This window comes from Rhinatrema bivittatum, chromosome 11 (assembly GCF_901001135.1).
Source record: "Rhinatrema bivittatum chromosome 11, aRhiBiv1.1, whole genome shotgun sequence".
In the NCBI taxonomy this organism is placed as follows: Eukaryota; Metazoa; Chordata; class Amphibia; order Gymnophiona; family Rhinatrematidae; genus Rhinatrema; species Rhinatrema bivittatum.
In genome coordinates this window covers 76,554,171-76,574,816 of record NC_042625.1, presented here as the reverse complement: position 1 = coordinate 76,574,816, position 20,646 = coordinate 76,554,171, and the positions used below count along the sequence as shown (strand labels likewise).

The 20,646-nt window shown below is 46.5% G+C and overlaps 1 protein-coding gene across 1 annotated transcript in view; it reads right to left on the bottom strand.

Moving 5' to 3' along the window:
* The window catches only part of ZNF541 (zinc finger protein 541), a 123,262-nt gene that overhangs the window by 65,967 nt on the left and 36,649 nt on the right, over positions 1 to 20,646 (bottom strand). The window contains exon 6 of the mRNA XM_029619078.1: positions 3,543 to 3,699. Coding sequence (XP_029474938.1) covers positions 3,543 to 3,699 — 157 coding nt within the window. The remainder of the gene's footprint in view (positions 1 to 3,542; positions 3,700 to 20,646) is intronic.

Sequence of the window (20,646 nt, the reverse complement as noted above, 5' to 3'; positions counted from 1 at the left end):
TACATGCATACTCTCTGTTTCCTGCATGCACTAGAAAGTCGAGGTACATGTGTACCCGCCGAAACGGATGTAACGAATGCATATTCCTATTAATTATGCACTGAGTAAAAACATAATTTCTCTGATTAATTTTAAATGTAACACCTAGTAACCTGTGTCCCCTAGTCTCTGTACTCTTTGAAAAAGTAAACTGATTGTTGCGGTCTGCACCGCTTCCCCTCTCTTCCCCGTGACCAGCGCCTACCTCCGCGTCTGGGGACGCCGCACTCCGCGGTCTCCAGGACCCAAGGACGCGCTCAGTTCCATGTGGCATCCGCCATTTGCCTGTCTCTCTCACCGCGGCCTCGCGCACGCGCGCGAGTACGGCCACTTTCAGCGCCCAGAACCCGGAAGTCAAGCTCCGCCTGCGCTGATGACGTCACGCTCTGAGACAGATATAACCGGCATCCGGACGTTCCATCATCGCCTTGCAACGAGGTTCACTACAATCTTGTAGTTCTGAGTTGCGCTTCATCTTGCTGAGTTCCTGCCGCTGACCTTGGAGTTCCTGACTACGCTCTGCCTGCCTCGACCCCGGTTCGTCCCTGACTACGCTCTGCCTGCTTCCTGCCTCGACCCCGGTTCGTCCCTGACTACGCTCTGCCTGCCTCGACCCGGTTCGTCCCTGACTACGCTCTGCCTGCTGCCTGCCTCGACCCCGGTTCGTCCCTGACCACGCTCTGTTGCCGCCTGCCTTTGATCCCGGCTCGTCTCTGTTCCTGCTTCAGCCTTCAGCCTTGCCTTCACCTGCTGGCTGCGGACCCCGCTCCAGGTTTCTACTTGCTCCTACTCACATCTGCTCACTTAGAGACTCAATCATCTTTGGACTTCCTGGTTCTCTGTTGCTGGACTCTCTCTCTAGTACCCAAGTCCCAAGGTGCCCGAACCCTACTGGGGGGTTCTGGGTACCCGGGGTTGTGGGTACCCAGGGTGAAGATCTTGTGCTAGACTCAATTACCATTGGACTTCCTGGTTCTCTGTTACTGGACTCTCTCTGGTACCTAAGTCCCAAGGAGCCAGGACCCTACGGGCTCCTCCTGGGGGGTTCCTGGTTTCCGGGCAATCACCTGGTGAACACTTTGAGCCTTGGCTCCGCCTCCCGGCCTACCCCGCCTCTCGTGGTAGGTCGGCCCAAGGGTCCACTATTCCACAGCAGTACCCAACTGCAACAGTTACCCAACTGCAACAACTGATAAGCATTTGCTCATTTTACTCCATTCATTATTTTATAGAGATTTATCATATTTTCTCTCAGCCATCTCTTCTCCAAGCTGAAGAGTCCTAACTTCTAGCTTTTCCTCATAAGGGAATCATTCCATCCCTTTCATCATTTTGGTTGCCTTTCTCTGTATCTTTTTTAATTCTGTTATATCTTTTTTCTGTAACTTTTCTAATTCTGTTATATCTTTTTTGAAATGCGGATACCAAAACTGCACACAATACTTAATATGAGGTCGCACAATGGAGCGATAGACATTATAATATTCTGTTTTATTTCATTTGCCATTTGCATGTCTAGTCTTCAAGTTTTGCAAGGTCCTCTTGCAATTTCTCACACTCCTCTTGTGATTTAACAACTGTGAATAATTTTGAGTCATCAGTACACTTGATCACCTCACTCGTTGTTCCCATTTCCAGGTCAATTATGAATATATTAAAAAGCAGTGGTCCCAGAACAGATCCCTTGGGCACTCTACCATTCTCCATTTAGCCCTACTCTCTGTTTACTATCTTTTAACCAATTTGCAATAAATCCACAATAGACCATTGCCCCCATCCCAAGACTTTTTAATTTCCTAAGAAGTTTTTCATGAGGGACTTTGTCAAATGTTTTCTGGAAATCCAGATACACTATATCAACTGGCTCACCTTTATCCACATGTTTATTTGTGCTCTGAAAAAAAATGTAGATTGGTAAGGTAAAACTTCCCTTGGCCAAATCCATGTGTCTTTGTCCCATTAAACTATACTTACCTATATGTTCAGCAATTTTGTTCTTTATGATAGTTTCCACCATTTTCCTGGCACAGAAGTCAGACTCACTGGTATGTAGTTTCCTGGATCACCTCATGATCCCTTTTTAAAAACTAGTATTACTTGGAGCTACCGGGATCGGGGAGGGCTAGGAAACTAACGAGTAGAAAATGGTAGCCACCCCTTCTTTTTGATCTATGCAAGTTGCATTATCCTGCTTCTCATGATTTTGCATTTATATGTGCTCTCACCCTTTATCATTATTAGCTCAAAGAAAGAAAACATAATACTGCACAATGTGTAATTTGTTTTTCCTATTTGTATTGTTCAAATACATACTATTTGAGATATGTAATTTTTGTGTCTCTTCCTTGAGTGCTAAATAAAAAGTAAAAAAATAAATGGCATTACATTGGCAACCCTCCAGTCATCAGGTACCACAGACGATTCTTATGATCTGCTGCTGCTAATTTGCCGCTCCAGAGCTCCCCTCTAACCCTATTGCACTCACTGCAATGCATTCTGTTCTCCTCCCCCTACCCCCACTAGTATCTTTCTTAGGTTACAAAACTCACAAAGCATAGCACACTTTCTGCACTCTGCAGTAAACTGAAAACTTTGTACCAGCAATTCACCTAGGCTCTTCCCCCAAATAGCAAGCTGAAGGCCAAAATATCCACCACTGACAATGCTCTGCGGCTGCTGGAAGCTCCCTGGATTTGTTTTTTGTTTTTACTTTATTCCTGGCAAACAGTTCCAATTTAAAGCAATGGAACAAGAAACTGAAGGGAAGAGCCAGGAAAAACAGCAAGAGAGGGGGAAATGGGATTTAGTAGAGATCTCTAACTCTGTCTCACTCAATTGAAGGAGGGAACACAAGACTTTCTCCTTAGGAGCAGGATTCCTCCCAAAAGTTTCTTCTTTTTTTTAAATGACCATGGATCCCATTCAACTGAGGGAGAGTCAACTGTTCACCTCAGGAGCCTCCATCAATATTCCTTTTCAGCCTACCAGGCCGCAGTCCACAGCATACGATGCTTGCTTATCACCTGCTGGAAACAGAGAATACTAGCAGGCTGAAGTTAGCACAGGTGCCTATAAGGGGTGACATCAGCGAACCTGTTGATCTCTGTATCTATTTGCTAGTTAGTGGACATAACCAATTCAGCTGGACTGATCTGACTGGATAAAGAGGAAAAAAGATATTGTCAGCAAACCTGGTAGTCTCTGCCTATGTCTGCTGCATAACCCATGCGTCTGGACTGGTCTGGCTGGATGAAAAGGAAGTCTGATTTTCCCCAGTAGTACATGATGTTCAACCCTGCTGGCAATAACCCTGGCTCTTTCTCTTAGTAACATATGGTACTGAGCACTGCCGGCAGTAACCTAAGCACTTTTCTTTGGTAGTAAGTGGTACTGATCACTGCTGGCATTTAAACCTGACGCTTCCCCTGGCAATACATGGTACTATGCACTGCTGACAGTAATTCCCTAGTCATGTTCCCTGCAGGACTGCTGTCTCTCTTTACCTGCTGCTCTCTCCTCTCTGATGGTGAATACCACTGCTCTTTGTGAAAGCATAAGTGACTGTTCAGTCCTTTCTCTGTGCAAAAAGGCTGGCTGCAGTTCTTGCATGTGAAATTCTCTTTACATTCAGTCCAATCTGAGGATCCACCAGTAACTTTGCTGTGGGGAAAGTGATGAAAATTCAAAAAAGGAGACAATGGGACTAAAAACTTTCCTCAAGCTCAAATTAATGTAATTCTGAGTAAAATAGATGAGCATAGGGAGGGTAATTTTAAAAGGAACTTGGGATGAGAAGTAGTAGTTTGAAATGAATGCAGAAGCTGATAGGGAGACAACACAGAGTCAAGAGGAGTAACATGGTTATAATGATGCTGGAAGTAGAGAAAACATTTTTAATGCTATTTAAGAAGAGAGTATATAAAGCTACATTGAGTGTATAGCACTATGCATCCCCATGAAAGCATTTCAGACTCCTTTACCCACAGAAATGGCCCTTTAGAAAATTGTGCAATCAAAATGCATTTAAAATTATGCACATACACATTGTATGCATGTATTTTTATGCACATAGGGGAGAGGCTTTCCAGGGGGTGGAGTCTGGGCAGGGTTGGGACTTATATGCATACTTTTTTATTTTAAAAAACATGCACATAAATTCTCAGCAAAACTACAAGCTTCAAATAGAAGGTGTGAGCATAGTTTTCCAAAGATAATTTTAAAAGCAAACTTACGCCGTAAGTCTGCTTTGAAAATTGGAGTAATTTATGCGCATATTTTCAGCTAACTTATGCACAAAGATAGCACAGTTGCTTACCTGTAACAGGTGTTCTCCAAGGACAGCAGGATGTTAGTCCTCATACATGGGTGACATCATCAGATGGAGCCAGGCACAGAAAACTTTTGTCAAAGTTTCTAGAAACTTTGACAAACACACCAAGCATGCCACTATCCAAGCATCCATGCGGGGTCCCACTCCAGTCTTATAACATGAAGTTCGCGAAAAATAAAATAACAAACCGAAAGAAACCCAACTCTGTGGGGTGGCGGGCAGGTTTCGTAAGGACTAACATCCTGCTGTCCTTGGAGAACATCTGTTACAAGTAAGCAACTCTGCTTTCTCCAAGGACAAGCAGGATGGTAGTCCTCTCACATGGGTGATTATGTAGCTACAGGCTGCTCCCAACATAGGCAGCACAGAACAGGTGCCAAAGTGCACCACTGGTAATGTAATGTCCACTGCGCTCTGCGCATGTGAAGCCGAGCAAACAGAGTGACATGCACCGTCACTGCCATGTGTCCCAGAAGCTTCAGAAACTGGTGCACAGAGACATAGGGGCACCCGGAGACTACCTGAGCAAGGGCAGCAAGGGCCTCTGCCCTGCCTTGAGGCAAACAGGCCTTCTTCTGGGCAGTGTCCAGTCTGGCCCTGATGAAGTCTAGTTGCAGGTATGGCCGAAGATGTGATTTTGGATAGTTGATCAGGAATCCAAGATTTTCCAAGGCACATATAGTGGATTGTACGGCGTGCAGCACTTCCTGCCTGGAGTCACTCTTTATAAGCCAATTGTCGAGGTAAGGGAAGACATGCCTCAGAAGATAGGCCCCCACCACCGCCAGGCACTTGGTGAAGACGCTAGGTGCCGACACGAGGCCGAAAGGCAGTATGCGATACTTGTAGTGCTCTTCCTCTACCAGAAACTGTAGATACCTCTGATCCACTGGAGAAATGGGAATTTGGGCATATGCATCTTTGAGATCGAGGGAGCAGAGCCAGTCCCCAGCTTTGAGGCGTGGGATCAAAGTTCCCATTGAGACCATCTTGAACTTTTCTCTGACAAGAAACCGGTTTAATGCCCTCAGGTCCAGAATGGGGCGAAGGCCACCAGTTTTCTTGGGAATCAGGAAATACCTGGAGTAGACCCTGTCCCCTCATTGGCCTGATGGGACTGGTTTGACCGCTCGAGCAATTAAGAGGGCGGAGAGCTCTACTCGGAGTATCTGCTGATTCTCTATGCCTCCCCACTGGGGACGCGGGGGAATGGGGTGGAAGTCATTGAAATGCAATCTGTACTCCTGCCTCACGATGGACAGGACCCAGTGGTCCAAGATAACTGACGTCCATCGTTCTGCAAATAGCTGTAGGCGACCCCCCAGTGGAAAGTCGGCACCCTGGGGTAGGGTTGGCTAGCTCAAACCCCCTGGCCGCCAGGGGACAGAGTTGGGTGGGGCATATGAGGTTGCCATGCCCTCGGTCTTGCCGGTGCCCGCTGAGGTCTCGACCTAGAGGCCAGTGGGTACTTTTTACGTGGCTGGTAAAAGGGCCGTAAAAGATATTGCCTAGGAGGCTTTTTGCTGGAGGGCTGAGTGTCCAAAGTAGTAGCTGACAACTGCTGAAGGGTTTCATGATAATCCTTGAGCTCGGCAACCGCCTCTTTAATCTTGTCCCCGAACAGGTTCTCCAATGTACAGGGCAGGTCTGCCAGATGGTCCTGCATTTCGGGGCGCAGGTCGGAAGCGCATAGCCAAGCCTTGTGACGAGCCCCAACACCTGCTACAGCAACTCTCATAGCTGTTTAAAACACGTCGTACACTAAGCAGACTTCAGGTTTATCACAGTCCAGACCCTCGAACTATTTTCCGGAAGTCCTCCTGAAACTGTTGCGGAGGCGTTCTCCCAACTCCTGGGCTTGTTTCCAGAGGTTTCTGGAGTTCTGCCCCATATATAGCAAGCAATTCTAGCTGCCAACATAGAGCCCTGAAATACCCAGCGTCCGAGAGTGTCCAGAGCTCAGTGCTTCCTGACCGGGGGGGGGGGGGGGGGGGGGTGGAGGCCCGAGGCATGAGTCCAAAGTCTTTTTGTCTTCTTTAAGGCCGATTCCACCACCACTGATTGGTGAGGCAGTTGACGGCGCTCAAACCCTGTGGTGAGCTGAACCAGATAGACTGCCCCGTCTTCCGGTTCACAGGAGGAATGGAAATAGAGTGTTCCCAGAGTTGGATGACTAGCTCTTTAAAGATGTCATGAACTGGAACAGCCACCACTTCTTTAGGAGCATCAACAAATTGCAGGATCTCCAACATCTTGTGACGAGAATCCTGCTCTGTCAATAGCTGGAAAGGCACCGACTCTGCCATGACCCTAACAAAACCAGCAAAAGAAAGATCCTCTGGAGGGGATTTCCGCCTCTCCTCCAGTGGAGAGGGTTCCGAGGGCAAGTCCTCCAATTCTTCAGTGGAGGAATACGATGCCTCCCCTTCCCAAGGATCATAGGGGGCTTCCCCCTCGCTTTGACCGTCCGAAGATACGAGGGGGTGGAGGTCCAATTTGCGCCCTGGACCTTGAGCCAGAGAGCCGCGGGGGCACCGGTGGAACCAAAGATGAAAACGATGGCACCGATGGGATCCCGGGTCGCGTGGAAACCGACAGATCCATCGGCCTCGGGAGCGCCGGAGGCATCAGTGGCATCCAAGGAGTCGGTCACTGGGATGGGGACTGGTGGCGGCAGCAGAGATGTCACCCTTGACTGCGAAGGGGTTCGAGGTATCGGAGCTGGCCGCGTCGGTAAGACACCGAGCAGCATGTCCAGCCGCTCCAAGAGAGGCACAAGCACCAATGGAGTCGGCTCTTGTGGCAGAAGTGGTACCGGAGGAACCGGAAAGCTTGATGCCCTGCAGGGCCCAGCTGACTGCCAACCGCAGGCACCTCTCCAGCTCCTTCTCAAAAGCTGCCATGGATAGAACAGCTTGAGGAGGGGGAGGCAGCAGAATCAGATCGACCACGGAGACAAGGGAAGGAACCGAACCTTCCCCCGGCATCGGTCCTCGGGAGGACCGGAGGGTAGCACCTCTTCCGCACAAGACTGCTTCGGGGGAGGCACCGACACAGTTGATGCCTTCCAGTGGTCTGACTTCGAAGAGGATGAGCGGTGTCGGTGTTTCCTCGAATTCTCTCGGTGCCCATTTTGGTCCTTCCCCGGGACTGACGGAGACGGGTAGGAACCCGACCTAGATCGAGAAGAGGCTGATCTCGCTCGGTCCCCTGCCCCCTACCTTGGGATCAAGGATCGATAGTGGAAGGGATACCAAGGGGGTCTATGCCAGACTTCCTTCCCTTGTGGTGTGGCAGTCCCAGATTCCGATGACGGATCCGACTTCTTAGTGCTGAATAATTTTTCCATTGTGTTTAATCGCTCCCAATTACCCTTGGGGTCATCTGGGCACAAAGATCACAACCATGGACATCGTGCAATGCCCCCAAGCAGAGGACACAGACCTCATGGGGGTCTGTAATAGACATGGTTCGGGGGCACTGGGGGCATCAGTGAAAGCCGGGTGACACCATTATCGAAAAGAACGCAGCGTACGTCGATGGCGTCAGTAATCGATCATGAGGTACCAGAAAACTTACCAAGTGATGAGGAAAAACCCCAAGACGCGGAGGGACCCAGAAAAACGCGGGAAGAAAGAAAAACAAACAAATTCTCACAGAAAAAGTGTGAGCTCCACGGCCATGAGGCTTCAGCTTGGTGGAAAAAGACAAGACTGGAGAGAGACCCCGCGTGGACGCGTGGATAGTGGCATGCTAGGCATGCTCAGTGACAAACGTTTTCCATGTCGGGCTCCATCTGATGATGTCACCCATGTGTGAGGACTACCATCCTGCTTGTCCTTGTAGAAAAAAAAATAGTTACTGCAACGTTCTACCACTTATGTTAAACAGCTATCATCTTCTTCTACTCCCAGTTCGAATCATCCCTGTTTTATTGTAACTTCTTTTTTCTTTGCACTTGTTATAGTTTGTACTGTATATACTCAGGTTATAGTTCTGTACGTTATAATTTTATTGCTCACCCCTTGTTCTATGTAAACCGACATGATACGACCAACCGTGAATGCCGGTATAGAAAAGCACAAATAAATAAATAAATAAATTTTACGACAAGAGTTTGCTATCCTGAAATGCTCTCATGGGGATGTACTGCGCTATTCACTACAATGTAGCACTGTACTCTCTTCTGAAGAGAAAATAGCATTAAAAATGTTTTCTCTACCTCCAGCATCACTATGACCATGTCACCCCTCTTCTCTCAGGTCCACATTGTCTGCCTATCAGCTTCTGCATTCAGTTCAAAATACTATTTCTCATTCACCATAGGCAGCAGAATGGAGCAGGCTATTGTAAGAATGGTCCAATCAACTTTTGGCAGGGCACAATCAGAGGTTCCTGGCATTATATCTGAATTGGCTGGCACAGCCAAAGCCAAGAACGCAGGAGAAATGCATGCTATATATGCACTGAACTGCCACTTCCTCCTCTCACCACCACTACATCTGCCACTAGGCTGGAAAACTGCTACTTCCTCCTTCAAATGTTTCATTCCATCATCTGCTTGCTCAAAGGCTGCAGCCAGTAAGGAAGAGGGAGGGCTTGGATTAGGCTGAGGCATTTTTTACTAGCTGGGGACCAGGAAGAGGGGACAGTGAATGCTGCTGAGCAAAGAGGTATAGAGGAGCAGGAAGTCAGAGGGTACAGGGCAGAGGAAGGAGAGATAGAGGAGCAGGGGTATGCTGGCAGGGCCAGTGGAAGCATTAGGCTGACTAGACAGCTGCTTAGAGTGCCATAGTTCTGGGGGTTCCATGGTGATGGCATCTCCTTCTTTCCGCCTGTGAGGGCCTAGAAGAGGAAGTGGGTTTCATGGGCCAGCAAAATGCCATTGCTGCTGCTGGAAAGAGCATGAGCTAGTTACAGAGCAGCACCGTCAGGTGTAAGAGTGGCATCTGCCCCCACAATCCAATGAAAGAGGAAACCCACTATCCATGGGGGCTGAAAGAGGAGGCTTCTGCTGCTTATGCTTCCAAAGGAGCTGGGAAAAATGAGTGAGAGAGGGAGTGTATGAGTGATTGAGTACATGTGTAAAAGACTGTGTAAAAGTGTGAGTGTGCAAGTAAGATTGAGTTTGTGCATCTGTACTTGAGCATGTGTGAATATGACAGTCTGTGCGGAACAATAACATACCCACCTCCTCCACCAATTCACAACAAAGTATCTGGAAATCAAAAGTCCCCAGGTATGGTGAGCAGGGGAATTATTTATCCTTATTAGTTTAAATTGTTAAGTGTTATTTGATGTATCTGCTGTATTAAATATTTTATTTTTGTTTGGAAAATTTAAAAAAAAATTTATATGAGTTTTTAATTATTGGATGTTCTATTTGCCAAGTGTTTTGAAATATTCTTTTATTAGTATGGTTTTATTATTGATTTATATTTCTTGATTTTACTGTTTGATGTTTTATGAGGAATGGAGAAATTACTTCTTACCTGATAATTTCCTTTCCTCTAAGGAAGGCAGGCCAATCCACACAAGTGGGTTATGCACTCCTACCAACAGATGGAGATGGAGTAAAGCTGACTCGCTGACGTCACTGACATATAGACCTGCCCTGACATCAGCCTGCCAGTATCTCTAGAAAAGCTAAAATGTGGACAAACTAATCATACTTGAAGATGACTATTGACAGTCAACCACTCATGCTTCCAAACAACTAGGAAATACTGAGCTCAGCAAAAACGTTTTCATCAACTAATCTTAGGGGTTGGTTATATCACTTAACAGTCCTTCAAATGAACGAACAGAAATAACACTCTTCATCGTCGGCATATAAAGAACAAACTAAAAGCAAATAGGCAGCCCAGAGTGCGTTGTGGATTAGCCTGCCTTCCTTAGAGCAGTGGTTCTCAACCGGTGTGTCGCGATACACCAGTGTGTCGCCAAGAACACGCAGGTGTGTCGCCACACTTCCCGGTCCCCCGCTGACCCAGCTGCTCCCCAGTCCTCCTCCGCCCGGGCTTAAAATGCTGTCAGCCCAGGCAGAACGCAGCAGAACAGGTGGAGTCAGCGGCACCGGCATGGTCTCTTCTTCCCGTCCCCGCCGCCCGGAAGAGGAAGTGATGAGCAACGGGTGCATGCACGGGAAGAAGAGACCATGCGAGTGTGGTCAGCGTCGGCCCGAAGAAAAGAAGAGAGGAGCTGCCGGAGGAATGAGCAGCGCGGCTCAGAGAAAATTGAAGAAGAACGTCAACCCCCGCGGCCGATGGGACTCCTTGCTCCGCCAGGGCTGAAAACGAAGGAAGTTAGGGTTGGGAGAAGGCTGCTGCTGCTGCTAGTTCCGGGGAGGGAGGGAGGGCGAGCGAGCGAGTGAATGAGCAAGCAAGCATGTGTGTTTGAGATTCTGTGTGTATGTGTGTGAGTGAGATAGCATGTATGTGAATGATTGAGAGCCTGTATATGTGAAAGAGAATATGTCTGTGATTGAGAACCTGCCTGTGAGAGAGAGAGAGCATGAATGTAAGTTTATGATCGGGAACCTGTATGTGTAAGTTTGTGATTGAAAACCTGTTTGTGTGAAAGAGTGTGTGTGTATGATTGAGATCCTTTGTGTGTAAGAGAGATCATGTGTATGTATGATTAAGAGCCTGTGTGTATAAGTAAGAGAGAGAGCATGTGTGCCTGTGTCTGATTGAAAGCTGGTTTAGGTGAGGGAGCATCTGAGCATGTGATTGAGAGCCTGTGTGAAAGTGAGAGAAAGAGAGAGAGCATGTTTGTAAGCATGTGAATGAGAGTCTATGTGTGAGAGAAAAAGACAGCATGTATGTGTGTGATTGAAAGCCTGTGTGTGTAAGCGTGAAAAGATAGACAGCATGTGTGTAAATGTGTAATTAAGAGCCTATATAAGTGAGAGAAAAAGCATGTGTATATGTGAGTGACTGAGAGCATGTGTGTATAGGTGTGTAATTGAGAGCCAGTGTGAGAGAGAGCGCTGGTATGTGACTGAGAGAGAGGAGAAAGTTCCAAGCAAACCACCCCTCCTCCTGCTAATTCAAAACAATCTCAGGAGACCTGGATATCAAAAGTTCCCAGGTATGCAGAGGAAAAAAAATGTTTGTATCCTTATTTTTCATTACTTGGTCTTTGTGTCTGCTATTTTGAAATATTTTATTGGTATCTAGAATTTTTTATGTGAGTTTTTAATTATTGGATATTCCATTCATCAGCTGTTTCGAAATAATTTGTTCTTTTTGTTAGTATGGTTTTACTGCTACTGATTTTATATTTCTTGATTTGTTTTATAAGGATGGGTGATGTTTCTTTTTTTCCTTTGTTGTACTGCATACAGAGACTCTGGCTTGTTGCAGTTTCCAATTCAGTTTTTTTGTACATGCTTCTAGTTATGCGTTTTGGTCTCTTTATTCCTTGTTAGGTGAGGGTCAGCACATGTGACTGAGGTGAGGTATTCTGCTGGCGTGTAGTTTCTGTGTAGGGCTCTATAGCAGCCTGACTTGGTCCGTTTTCCTAATAGGAGATGTATTGATGTCTTAAGGCCTGGTGTAATATTTTCAGTGTTGCCTTTCCTTAGGTAAGGTGGTTACTGTTTAAGTGCTGGAAATTGGTGCTGTTTTGGTGTGGGATGTTTACTATTTATGCAGTTTCTGTTCAGACAGAATACGTATCTTTTCCTTGTCATTTTAAACAATAAAAATAATTACCGGACCTTTACTTTTTATTTCCGTCGTGAATTGTGTCACACATGTGAGCGTGGCCTATCAGGTGTGTCACGATGGGAAAAAGGTTGAGAACCACTGCCTTAGAGGAATGGTAATTATCAGATAAGTAGTAATTTCTCCTTCCTCTGCACTCAGGCAGGCCAATCCACACCAGTGGGATGTACCAAAGCTACTCACAAAAAAGGTGGAAGGCTGCCCGTGGTTCCGTCAACACCGTACATGCAAAAGCCATATCCTGCTGAGTCCTAACATCCAAGCGGTAATGATTAGAGAAAGTGTGGAAGAAGAACCATGTCATTACCTACAAAATCTCAATGGGAGACAACAACCAAAGCTCTGTCCACGAAACTGCCTGAGCTCTAGTGGAATGCGCCCTGTCTAGGTAATAGGACATCTGCATCCATATAGGCAACTGTGATGACTTCTTTCACCCAACGGGCCATAGTCACCCCCCTGTCTCCCGTTCTCCTTGTTTACCTCCACGAAGGAGCACAAAAAGTTGATCAGACTTCCTGAAAGAGCAAGTAATCTTCAAGTACCACACCAGATGCCACTTGAATCCTAGGCATGCAACAGACGATAATCATGCTCATCTCTATTCCTGTTCAGCATGGGCAGGGAAACAGACTGATTCAAATGAAACTCCAAAACCACTTTTGGCAAAAAGGAAAGTACAGTCCTAAGTTGTACCATCCCCAGAGTTATTCATAGAAAAGGCTCATGGCAAGAAAAAGCTTGCAGCTAAACAGATTGCTACCAGAAAAACTGATTTCAAGGTAAGCAGCCACAAAGAGACCATGCAGTGGCCAAAATGTAGGGCCTGCCAAAAAATGCAAGACCAGATTATGGTCCCAAAGAGACACTAGTAGCCACAAGGAAGGATGTAGATGCTTCTCTTCAAAAACCTGGACGCATCTGGATGGGAAGAGAAGGGTCCACCACTGACCCACCCTCCTATAGCAAGCGAGAGCTGCTGCCTGCACCTTCAGCGTGTTTAAGGCCAAGCCTTTAACCAAACCTTCCTGCAAAAATTCCAATATCAGTGGAATTTCAACTTTAAGAGAGCGAGAACTGAGGAGATCACGTAATATGGTGGGCTTGGTAGGCTGCTGCCCGCTGAGCTCCAGCTGCCACCCCAGCTAAATCCTCTGCCATCACGTCTCCCGACTATCTTTTTCCACTACTCGACACTGCTCCATATTTCTCTGGACTACCTTTCTGTGCGGAGGGAAGAGACTAGGTCCCGCATGGCGTCGCGCGTGATAATGCGGGACAAAGAGAAACCAAAGGCCTCTGGCTCCAAAATGGATGACTCTCTGAATGTAATGGACACGCCGGTAGGCGAAGCATTGGAGGACAAAATTTCCCAGGCCGTAGTCTCAGCCCTCGATATGCGACTGCATCAAATATCTGAGCAGCGAGGTTAGGACTACTCTAACTTACTTTGATGGACGGGTGGAACGAGCGGAAGGCCGTATAGGGCTCGCCGAAGATGATATCGGAGATGATATCGGAGCCCTTGAACGCCGTGTCGACGAGCTGGAGAAGCAGGTGAAGGCAAGTGTTGAAAAGATCGATGACCTCGAAAATCGATCTCGCCGCAATAATTTGCGCTTCGTTGGGGTCCTGGAATCCTTGCCCGAATTAGAACTGCCGCGATTATTAGACCCCTGGCTTCTAAGTATAGTCCCATCGCTTGCATTGCCATCGGGGGGTTTGCTGGAGAGAGCTCATAGGCTGGGCCGCAGGAATTAGGGAGATGCAGACCGCAGACCGAGAGTGATTATTGCGCGCTTTCTTCACTTTGCACATAAATCTCTTGTTCTACAACATTATCGGAAGGCGCGCAAGTTTTTCTATGAGACCTGTTGTGTTTTGCTTTTTCAAGATTTCTCACCGCGGGTATCCCTCTAGAGGAAGGCGTTCTGGGGTTTGCTCTGAATTATTTAATAAAAAGCTGCGTTTCGCCCTGATGTTCCCTGCGAAGTTGAAGATCTCTCACCAGGGGCAAACTAAATTCTTCACCTCAGCGTCAGAAATCCGAGAATTCGTGCAGACGCTGCCGGGTCCAGAAGCTTCTTCATCTTCATGATCTCCTGGTAGTCCTTCGTTGGATGTACAATCTTTCTCCGGTAATTCTTCTGAGTGATTTGCTGGCAACAAGGGATTTCCTGATGTAAAATTCCTACATGAGTCGTCTGATCTCTGTGGCAATGCACGGTTGGCTCAAGATTTCTGACAGCCCAGGCTGGGTCTCTTTTTGTCCTTTAACCACAAAGGCCAAATCAGGCTAGGTCCAACTATACGATTATTTTTTCTTTCTTTTCCTACCGTTTTCAACAGGAGACTCATGGATATTGTTCCTGTTTCATGGGTTTTATTTTATTTTTTCCATATTAGCGTCGTGCATTAACTCTGATCTGCTTTTCTTTTCTTTCAAAGGGGTGGCAGCGGAGCACATGTTTCCATCCTGTGCTCTTTATCCCTATATTTGGGATCGTTGAGATTTTTGGTCAATGGGGAAGGTCTCATCCTCTGCGCCATGGCCCGGCCCAGAGGTTGATGGTTCTATTGGGGGGAGGGATTGGGAGGGTTAAGGTCCTTACAGAGAACCTCTCTCAGAGTAGGCTAACAGTCTGGGATGTTTGGTCTGGGTATTTCTTTAATGTATATATTCTATGTCACTCATTTCCTTTCTCTGTTATATCGCCTTGCCCTTGGAAAAGTCAGTCTGGCTTATCTCTCCATGCTCTGGATACTTTACTGTTGCACATATATTCTCTGTTCAAATGAGCTATGGCGGTGAATATGGTAAAATGGAATGTTGCAGGCCTCGGAACCCCCATTAAGAGGGAAAAGGTGTTGGCCCGTTTAAACAGACTCCATGCTAATGTGATTTTTTTTTTTTTTTTTTTTTTACAGGAGACACACTTGCTTCCTGAGGAAATCATCAAACTACAAAAGAAGTGGGTGGCACAGGTACTTTATGCTACTGGGAATTCTAAAAGTAGGGGGGTAGCCATTCTTTTTCATAAATCCACTCCCTTTAAACTTCAGACATCTGTAATGGACCCGCAGGGGCAATATCTTATTCTTAAGGGAAGCCTGATGGGAACTCCACTGCTCCTGGCCTCAATTTATGCTCCAAATTCTTATGACCATTCTTTTTATACTACTTTACTATCTCATTTTACCAAATTGGGGGACTGTCCTATTGTGATAGGGGGAGATTTCAACTTTACCATAGACCCAATTTTGGACAGACAGCCTCCCAGGGGCGGCCATCAAATTAGTGAATCTAAGGGCCCGACCTTTCTATGCAAACATCTCCAGCTTTTAGATTTGTGGAGAACGTTACATCCAGGTGATCGTGAATTCACACACCTTGCACGGGCTCATGACACACGCTCCTGAATAGACTACTTGTTAATCTCTGAATCTATTTTTTATGGTTTAACTAAGTCTACTATCGAAGTGTTGTCTGTATTAGACCATGTCCAGTGGGGGGCACTTTTAATAAGGGTAATGGAGCCCCTCAGGGCCAATGGCGACTCCCATCTTTTCTTTCAACAGACCCTGAATTTGGGCCATATTTACAATGGAAGTGGGGTGACTTTATGCAAAACAATAAACAGCACCTGGATCAACCAGTTCTCCTATGGGAGACGGCAAAAAGTGTTTTGCGTGGGGATATAATCAGTTATGCTAGCTTTAAAAAGAAAAACCTAGATTCAGATATTATTTCCCTAGAAAAACAGCTGAGGGGCCTTAAGAGGAAACTGAATGTGCTAGGGGACCCATCCGCGCTTGCTCAGTTTAAAGCGACGCAGGCCGCTCTCAATGACATATTGCATGCTAGGGCAACTAAAACCCTACGGTATCGACAATATACCTTTTTCCAGTTTGGGAATAAAGCAGGACGGCTTCTGGCCCATTTACTAATGGCACAGGACTCCTCCAAATTTATAGCCAATCTCAAGGACCCTCAAGGCACCATTAAAACCTCCTCTACTGATATAGCGGACATTTTTTCGAGTTATTACCAGACCCTATACTCCGCAGAACCAGTGGACGAAACCGCCATTGCTGATTTTTTGCGCACCATTTCTCTACCTTGTCTGAAAGAGGCCCAACTTTCCCGGCTACAAAAACCTATTGCAGTGACAGAGGTACTGGAGGCTATCAAGGCTTTACCCGCCCATAAAGCTCCAGGTCCAGATGGCATGACCTCTATTTTTTACAAATCACTGATGGATGGACTGGCACCAATTCTGGGCTCAGTATTTGAAGGGATGACGGACCGGCAAGAAATGCCAGCTACTATGTGAGCAGCTACTATAGTTGTGCTACCTAAGGGAGGTCGGGATCCGCTTTTGCCCTCATCCTACAGACCCATCTCCCTGCTCAATTTGGATATTAAACTTTTTGCTAAAATTATGGCCAACAGGTTAAAACCTATCATGGCCTTACTGGTGTCCCCGGATCAAGTGGGCTTTGTGGCCGGTAGAAGGTCTACTGTTAACTTACATAAGGTACTGACTGCCTTGGAAGTCTGTTGCTCGTCCAATATCCACGAGCCTCTCCTAGTCACCTGTGATGCGGAGAAGGCTTTTGATAAGGTTGCCTAGCCTTTTTTTAAAATGGTTCTCAGTAAGATGGGATTCACAGGGCGAATTTATGATTATATCACTTTACACTAATCCCTCGGCACGGATTTTGGTAAATGGTCAACTATCCGCTGAGTTTTGTCTGCAGCGGAGTACCCGACAGGGTTGCCCTCTTTCGCCCCTGCTGTTTATATTGACTGTAGAACCCTTAGTGAGAAAATTGAAAGCAACTCCAGGGGTCACGGGCATTCCAGTTGGAGGGCACACATATCTAACGCTCTTGTTTGCAGATGATATTTTGCTTTTACTGTCTCACGCCCGGAAAGCTCTCCCACAGGCCATTCGTATTTTCAAGGATTATCAAATGCTGTCTGGCTTTAAACTAAATCTGGATAAAACTGAGGCTTTGGATCTTCATGGATATTTGAAAGAACAGTGGCCGGACTTTACAGTTAAGTGGGCAGATGCTGCAATTAATTATTTGGGTATTATGTTGCATACTGACCCCAAGAGATGGTATGCCCTAAATATACCGCCTACGATTGACAAAATAAGTAAAAAATTGGTGGGCTGGCGTTCTCTCCCATTAACCATCCAGGGGCGTATTGCAGTGATTAAAATGGTTATTGCACCGCAGTTGTTATATAAGCTTTCTATGCTCCCGTTTCTTCTTCTCTCCCGGGATCACAAAAACATTCAGAAAGCTGTGAGACTGTTTCTCTGGAGAGGCAAGAAGGCCCGGCTTTCCTACCTTACTATGATGGCCCCGAAATGTCAAGGGGGCTCTTGCCTTCCAAACTTTCAGAGGTATTCATGGGCGGTGAACCTCCGCTTTTTGGGGGACTGGGTGCTGGGCACTTCAGAATATACAGACCCTCAACTCATCCGAGCTATATGCTCACCTTTTGACCCCGGATTTATTTTACATGCTCCGACTCAGACGGCCCTCCCCATGACACGACATTTTAGCCTAATGAAAACGATTAGGGGGGTTTGGGGGTATACTCGTCTCCTGGGGTTACCCATTCATGTATCTTATCACTATCCCATGAGGGGCTCTACTTTCAAGTCTCTCACGTATATCCCAGTACACCACCAATTTAATGTTCTCCCAAACTGGTCTCTTCGGGCGCTTCTTGACCCAGAAACTGGGCAGCTATGGACCTTTGCTCAATGTCAGGAGAGGTTAGGCATGCAACCACAACATTTTTTACTTTATGGGTACCTCCGAGCCAGGGTGCAGACTCTGTTGAAAGGTATAGAGGGGGATATTGATAACTCCATTCACGACGATCTTTTTGAATGCTTTAGGGCTAGGAAGGGATCGTTGTCATGTTTATATGCCTTTTATAATTCTGTACACAAATATTCTGTTTTTACGAATCTACTTCCAAAATGGTCACGTGACTGCGCGGAGGAGTTGGAGGAGAATACGCTCAAATATTGCTACCTCTCCATATACCAGATCACTAACAACGTAGGATTACGGGAATTGCAACAGCGGATATTTCATTGCATTATCTTCTCGCCTGCACGGGCCTATAAAATGGGACTCATTACGTCGGATGCTTGTCTCAAATGTGGCCTGACCCCAGCTTCATTAATACACTGTCTTTGGGACTGCTCACCTATTCAACAGTTCTGGGAAGCTATTCGTTGTCAGCTATCAGATATCTTTCAAAACAATATACAATGGTCATGTTCCTTTTATATCCTGAATAATGATGCTGGAGACTCAAGTCTCAATGTTGACAATGTGGGGTTTATGTCAAAAGCTTGTTTGATTGCCAAAAAATGCATTATGCTGCAATGGATAGATACCAAGGCCCCTACAATATCGGTATGGACCACTTTAATGACAGAGCTATATCAACTAGAATATGGGTCCATGTATAAGCGATTTAGTCCCCATGAGAAACGCCTTTTTCATGAAATAAAACCAGACCCTCTCCCGGCCTATCCAAGATTTGGCTCCATTGTCTGAGATATCGGATCTGACAGACTAATTTTCCTTTTCATTTTTCTCATTGTTGGGGTTTGGGCGTAAATGTATCTGACTTATGAGAGTGATATATTCTGCTGGATTTTACAATCATCTATGTTGCTTGACTGTGCCAGATTCTTTTACTCTCTTCTCTCTGAGGTTCTCTGTAAAGAGGGGAGATTCGGGGGTGGGGGGGTTCCATCGAAAATTAGGAAAATGTTATGTGGTTCCTTTATGCTGTTACTTCAACTGGTTTAGATTGTATTGTTTCTGCCTCAATAAAAGATATTGGGGAAAAAAAAGAGAGAGTGAGAACATCGCTCCTCACACCAGCTCTCAAACATTCTCCAAACCCTAACAAAAGCTAGAGATGTAGAAAATTTCCTGACCCAGAGCAAAGTGGAAATCACTGTAGAAGAGTAACCATGCTTCAGCAACCGAGCCCTCTCAAGGGCCAAACATAAGACAAAACAGACCCGGACCATGGTGCAGTATGGGCTCCTGTTGCAATAAATCCTTCCTGAGTGGTAATCTGAAAGGACTGTCCACCAGTAGCCTCTGAAGATCGGCATACCATGGCCTTTGGAGCCAATTCGGAAGCCACCAGAAGTACAATTTCGTCTGACTCGCAATCTTTCGAATGACTATCATTGGCCATGATGGGAAGGCATATGATACCCCACTCCACGGCCAAACCTGAACGAGAGCATTGATGCCCAGCACTCTCAGATACCTTCTGCAACTGAAGAACGCTCTGTTGGAGCTCACCAGTAAATCCAGGTATGGGAGACCCCAACACATCACTATGAGTTGAAAAGCCTCGTCTGCCATTTCCAACTTTCCTGGGTCCAAGACCTCCTGCTGTGAAAGTCAGCCCTTACATTGTTCTTCCTGGAAATATGGGAGGCAGATATGTCCCTGCAATATGGGAGGCGGAGATGTCATTCTGTCCACACTATGCGTGCATCTACCTCCATCAACACCTGCTGGCTTCCAGTTCCACATTGATGACTGATGTAGGCCACTGTCGTGGCACTATCCGACATTATCCTTACTGCTCGAGCTTCCAGCCACTTGGTGAACTGCAAGCATGCTAGTCGAACTGCATGCATTTCCAACCAATTGATAGTCCACTGCCACTCCTCGGCATTTCACCAACCTTGCGCACAAACGCTTGACAGTGAGCCCCTTAAACCAGAAGGTTCGCATCTATCGTGAGCAAAAACCAGTCCAGTGTCTCCAAGGAAGCCCCCTTCCTGAGATGATCCACTTGTAACCACTGCACCAATGGCAAATAGAGTCTAACTGTGTACCCCTGCGACGGTGGATTCCACCGAGAGAGCAACGCGTGCTGAAGGGGCAGTATGTGCACTCCCACCCAGGGAACTACGTCCAATTTGACTGCCATCAATCCCAGGACCTGCACTTAAGACAACACTGTTGGGCGAATAGTCCATCTCAGGACCTGAACTTGAGTAACTAACTTTTGAATGCAACTCTCCAGTAGAACACGCTGCCCTACTCTATATTGAATCGCACGCCAAGATACTCTAGTGTCTGAGACAGCTCTCCTTGTGAGATGCCAAGTGACTCTCGCCTGCACTTTTGACCCGAATTAACCAGTCATCCAGATACGGGTGAACCAGAATGCCCTCCTTGCACAGAGATTCCGCTACCACCACTATGACCTTGGAAAAAGTCCTGGGTCCAATAACCAGCCCAAAGGAAAGGACCTGAAATTTATAATAACGTCCCAGAACGGTGAAGCGTAGGAAACGTTGATGTTCTTGGCAAATAGGAATATGTAGATAGGCCTCCGTCAGGTCGAGAGATGTGAGAAATTCCTCTGTTTGTACTTCCATTATCATGGAACGTAGAGTTTCCATTCTGAAATGAGTCACATGCAAATGTTGATTGACTCCCTTCAGATCCAGGATGGGCTGAAAGGAC